The following is a 5876-nucleotide window of genomic DNA, read 5'->3' as shown; positions in this document are numbered from 1 at the left end:
ATAAGAAAACACATTTCATGATGGGTATAGTGGCGCACACCTTTAATTCCAGCACTCAGGAGGCAGAGGCAGGCAGATTCCTGTGAGTTCGAGGCCAGCCTGGCCTACAAAGTGAGTATAGGACAGCCAAGACTACACAGAGAAACCCTGTCTTCAAAAACCAAAACCTCGGGGCTGGAGAGATGGCTAGGCAGTTAAGAGCACTGACTGCTCTTCTAGAGGCCCTGAGTACAACTCACAGCAAGCACATGGTAGCTCACAACCATGTATAATGTGATCTAATGCACACTGTATACATAATAAATTAAAAAATAAAGTAAAAGAAAAACCAAAAACCAAACCAAATCAACCAACCAACCAACCAACCAAACAAACAAACAAACAAAAAACCCCACATTTCTGGAGAGATGGCTCAACGGTAAAGAGCATTTGTTACTCTTGCAGCCCGGTTCAATTCCTAGCACCCACATAGTGACTCACAACTGGTCTAGCATTTTCTATGGGCCCCAGGCATGCACACCATACACATATATACATACAGGTGGTCTTATTTTTGTTGTTGTTGTTTGTTTCTTTTTTTCAAGACAGGATTTCTCTGTGTAGTCATGGCTGTCCTAGAACTCACTCTGCAGACCAGGCTGGTCTTAAACTCACAGAGACTCACCTACCTATGCCTTTCAAATGCTGGGATTAAAAGCATGTGCCACCCCTGCCCAGCAGATATACATTTTTGAGCATGTTCCACCTAGGTTATTTATCACATATTCAGTTTTGGGCAGAGAATTTAGTGTTATAATGAACAAAGTTTACCCCAGATCACCTAAAGAATGAGTAAGCCATGCAGTGGTGGCTCACGCCTTGAATCCCAGCGCACAGGAGGTAGAGGCAGGTGGATCTCTGAGTTCGAGGCCAGCCTGGTCTACAGAGTGAGTTCCAGGACAGCGAAGGCTACACAGAGAAACCTTGTCTCAACAAAACAAGTAAAACAAAAAACTAAAACCAAACCAAAACAAAACAAAAAGAATGAGTCAGAGTGATTTGGTGGTCTTAGCTGCTTCCCTATATTTTTCCCCAAAGAGTCTAGCTGAAACAAAATTAAGAACAACTTTGAAGGCACATTGAGGATTTGGGAGTGTGGAGGGGATTATTTTTATTTACCTCAGGCTGGTCCCAAACTCCTGATTTTCTTGCCTTAGTCTCCAAAACTCTGGGATTACAGGCATTGGCTATATGCCCAGCCCAGATAAGGTCTTAAAGAGCCAGTAGTTTTCTCTTCCCATACATTCATGAGTTTGTCCCTAGAGGTGCCTTCCTTACTAGCTGCTATCAGTGCTCCATATTCAGATAAATGACATGAATCCCATTTGAATCTTTCTAGGAAAAGTTACTTACTTACTGTTAGGTGCATGGATGATGACGAGCCATGCCATGTTTTACTGATAATCTCAATTCTTGGGGAGGGCAGCATATGACATGAACAGTGTTTAAGTGTTGGGTTCAGACAAGCCTCAAAATACATGTATCATTGGCTGTACACTATCAATATGCACTACAGATCTCTTCTGTGCCTTGCTTTGTTTTTCCCATCTGCAAGATGGGAAATGAATGCAAGTTTCAATTGAGGCAACAAATGGGAGGCCCAGACCCAAGACTAGCAATAGTAGGTGAGTCCTTTTCAAGTCAGGATTGAGACTATGAACATACAATGCTCATCAAGTGCTGGGCACACCTTTAATCCCAGCACTCAGGCAGCAGAGGCAGGAGGATCACTGTGACTTCAAGGCCAACTTGGTTTACAAAGTGAGTCCAGGACAGCCAAGGCTACACAGAGAAACCTTGTCTTGAAAAAACAAAACAAAACAAAACAAAAAATCAAAACAACAACAGCAACAACAGTAACAACAAAAACCAATGCTCATCAAGAACTGAGTTTGAGGGCTGGAGGGCTGGAGAGACGGCTCAGTGGTTAAGAGCACTGTCCTTCCAGTGATCCTGAGTTCTCAGGATCCAGCATCCACACAGTGACTCACAGCTGTCTATAATGAGATCTGGTGCCCTCTACTGGCGTGTAGTTGAACATACAAACACAACTTTGTACATATAATAAATTCATCTTAAAAAAAACCAAAAACCCAAAAACCAAAAAGTGACTCTGAGGGCACTACTTTCTATGAAAAGAGCTCTTGTTTGCCCTTTGTTGTCTTAAATTTAGGCAGAAGAGTGGCTGTCAAAGGAAATACAAGTCTGGGAGGAACTGAGGTCTGACTGGCTAGTACCCAGTCCTGTATAGTCTCATCAGAGAACTGTCCCTGTAGTTTTGTGAGGTTTTAAATTAAAAATGCATTAGGAAATTTAAGTATAGGTACTTCAAATGCTTCAAATGAGAAAGGGGGATGTCATGGAGGGGGTGAGTTGACTTTCCCAAATCCATGAAGATAAGATGTAGATTTAAGACTTATTTCTACTGTCACTAGGGCAGGTAGTAAAATTTGGCCTGCTGAACATGTCATGAGAGGCTGGGCTGAGGTTCCCTGGAGAGTACTTTCACAGCGTGGGTGCAGTGCTAGATTTGATTCCAGGAAAACCAAATAACTAAAGAACATTTCCAAACACTCCGTATACTCAGCATTGAGTCACAATTTTAAAACAAAACAAAACAAATCAAAAGAAAACAACACATAGTTTTGTAAAGTATTCCTAGAATTATCGGATCTTTTGACTCACCCCCTTCGTTTGGTTACTTGGAAGGTATTTTAGGATCAACATTAATTGTCAAGCATTAAGTCAATGGCTATTAATATCTCTTCAATGTGTCAAGCACCATCCTGGGTGCCTGGCATAAGCTTTGGAACAAAAACTCGTAAATATAGAATTTTTTTGGGGGGGTGGACAAAGAATGTTAATTTTGTTTTGTTTTGTTCTTTGAGACAGGGTTTCTATGTGTAGCCCTGGCTGTCCTGGAACTAACTCTGTAAATCAGGCTGTCCTCAAACTCATAGACATCCTCCTGCCTTTGCCTCCCAAGTGTTGGGATGTACCATTACAGCCCAGGAAGAATGCTAAAAACTAAAAGTTGACTATCTATATTTACTTACTTAGTAATTTTTCTTTTTTTTCCCCTGAAAAGCTTCCACCTTTCTCTTGTTTCTTTGCCTCACAGAAGATCTTTATTTCCAAAAGACAATTTTAGGTTCCCACATGTGCTGCATCCTCACCTTCTAGAGTGGGGTTAGAGAGGGAGCAGAGTAACTGAGTACAATGGGGTCTCCTCTAAGTGAATGTGACCAGATGAAAGTGTGCACCAAGATTTGTCACAGCACCTATGGCGAACACTGACGTTATCTGTAAAGCAATACTCTCATCAGATAATGTGTGGGAGTTTTATTTCAGAAGCTTACACATACTCATATGAGAAAGGAGACATTGGTGGCACTTCTGAGCTTGTTTGATGTGCGGTGTCCATCACTGGGCATGCTTAATTTAAAGTCATGTCCCACAGACTTAAAAGGGAAGATGGTGGACATTAAGCTCCCAGGCATTTTTGTTTAGCATTGTAAGTGCAAAGTTACCTTTAGGTGACCTTGGCAGTTTCCTTAAATGTTTCTACTATATGTTTTTCAGGTGGACCTAAAAGGAAGATTTCTTCCTTGTAAATACAGTTTGCCCCTAAATCTACCTCTCTCTTTAGTGTTTTTTACTACCAGAGTGTGGGGCTCCATACAGCCCTTAGTGAATGATGCACACTGCTAGGACTTTTAAAAATACATTCCAGAATAATGGAATGCTTCACCCCTCATCTGTTCAAGTTAAAAACCTACTAAATAAGATTACAACTAATATTTAAAACCGAAGAACTAGAAGTAAATCATATATTACATGTCATATCTGAGAAATTAGCAGAAAACTTTTACTATGGTTGAACATATGGTTGAGACAAACATCCTCAAAAATTTTACGCATATGGGCTTCTATCTTATCTGTTTTCTAATTATGTCTACTAGAAAACATGGTGTGACATTTAATCATTTTCGTTCCTTCCTTCCCTTTTTTTTTTTTTTTTTTTTTTTTTGACCACTTTAATATCAAGTAGTAAAACTTAATCGTGATTACCCTACATTTGTCCTTGGGTAACCTCAGAGTAAGGAAGTTCTTTTAATTAACATGGAAAAGGAGCGGAGGATTTTCAAATAAATTTGCACAAGGTGCTGCAGATGCGAAACAAAGGCCTGGAAAGAACTGTATGTTCTGAAGAATTATAGCAACAATAACACAACAAGGTTCACTTTTGTTGTTGTTTGTTTTTGTGGATTTTTTTTTTTGTTTGTTTGTTTTCCCTGAGACAAGGTTTCTGTTACCTAGTCCTGAATTCTAGTTACAGACCAGGTTGGCCTTGAACTATCAGAGATAGTTTTCCTCTGTCTCCGAAGTGCTGGAATTAAAGACGTGGCAGGTATTAACTTGTGGAAAGCGAATGACAAAATGAGGGAACTGTGGGTTATAATCCATACTGTAAATTAGATCTCACTGACAGCTTGAGGCTCCGTGGCCCGGGTAGTAGACGCATAGGGACTGACGCAGGCGCAATAGCAGGGGCACGTCATACACGTGCAGCGTCAGGGCACCGTTAAGGACCCAACCGTGGTGGAAGATGGCGTCCAACCTCAGGAAGTCAAATGTGGCCTCCACCAGTTACAAGAGAAAGGTGGGTCCTAAGCCTGAACTCACCGAAGATCAAAAGCAAGAAGTTCGCGAAGCCTTTGACCTCTTCGATTCTGACGGGAGCGGGACCATCGACGTGAAGGAGCTGAAGGTGGCCATGAGAGCTTTAGGCTTTGAACCCAGGAAGGAAGAGATGAAGAAAATGATTTCAGAAGTGGACAAAGAGGCCACGGGAAAGATCAGCTTCAATGACTTCTTGGCCGTGATGACTCAGAAGATGGCTGAGAAAGATACGAAAGAAGAAATTCTTAAGGCTTTTAGGTTGTTTGACGACGACGAAACCGGGAAAATCTCGTTCAAAAACCTTAAACGAGTAGCCAATGAACTGGGGGAAAGCCTCACAGACGAGGAGCTGCAGGAAATGATCGATGAAGCTGATCGTGATGGCGATGGAGAAGTGAACGAGGAAGAGTTTCTTAAGATTATGAAAAAGACCAACCTTTATTGACTGACTGGGATCCGTGCTTCTGTTTTGTATAGAAGAATAGCTGTGGTCTGCTCCCTCTTCCTGCCTCATTTGTCTTGCTTGGCCTCTAAGCCTCTAGATCAATTATAAAATTTGAAGATACTTACTATGTGAGATCTGTTGTTTAATTCTCAAGAGCAAACCGCAGTTAAAAGTCTTTGAGGTTGGAGAACACTCCCTGCTTGCCATTCTTTAAACTGAACACAGGACGGCTTCCTGGGTCAAACAAAACTGTGATTCTCTGGTCACTTTAGTGATTTTAAATAATATGCATACACTGGTGATTCCTTCATGTCAAGTCAGTGTACTAGCATGGTGAGTTAGAATTTTCTAGGAGGTCGTTCAAACCATTGCCTTTCACTTAAGTGGATACTGCTCTGAAGGATAGTGTGGCTATTTAATTTAAGGAAAGATACTCAATAAAATCTTGCTTGCTCTTCAAAAAAAATATAGGTGTAGGTTTGTTGAGTGTCATGATACATAGCTATAATTTTAGCGCTTGGGAGGCAATGTGCTGAACCAGCCTAGGCTTATATAGCTCCAGATCACATGGAGACTATAGAATGGGACCCTATTTCAAAAACCAAAAGAGAATTGGGGAGATAGCTCACATGGTATAGTGCTTGCTGTGTAAGCTTGGAAACCTGAGTTTAAATCCCCACCATTCCTAAATTATTTTATTTGGGTTCTT

The 5876-nt window shown here is 41.1% G+C and overlaps 1 protein-coding gene across 1 annotated transcript; it reads left to right on the top strand.

Annotated features, from left to right (window-relative positions):
• Positions 1 to 4648: 4648 nt before the first annotated feature.
• On the top strand, positions 4649 to 5167 carry Cetn1 (centrin 1). The gene has a single exon (XM_051163953.1). The coding sequence runs from the start codon at positions 4649 to 4651 to the stop codon at positions 5165 to 5167; it is 519 nt and encodes a 172-aa protein (XP_051019910.1).
• The last annotated feature ends 709 nt before the right edge of the window (positions 5168 to 5876 follow it).

This window comes from Acomys russatus, chromosome 20 (genome assembly GCF_903995435.1).
Source record: "Acomys russatus chromosome 20, mAcoRus1.1, whole genome shotgun sequence".
In the NCBI taxonomy this organism is placed as follows: domain Eukaryota; kingdom Metazoa; phylum Chordata; class Mammalia; order Rodentia; family Muridae; genus Acomys; species Acomys russatus.
The sequence above is the reverse complement of the archived record's forward strand: the minus strand, read 5'-3'. Positions and strand labels throughout refer to the sequence as shown.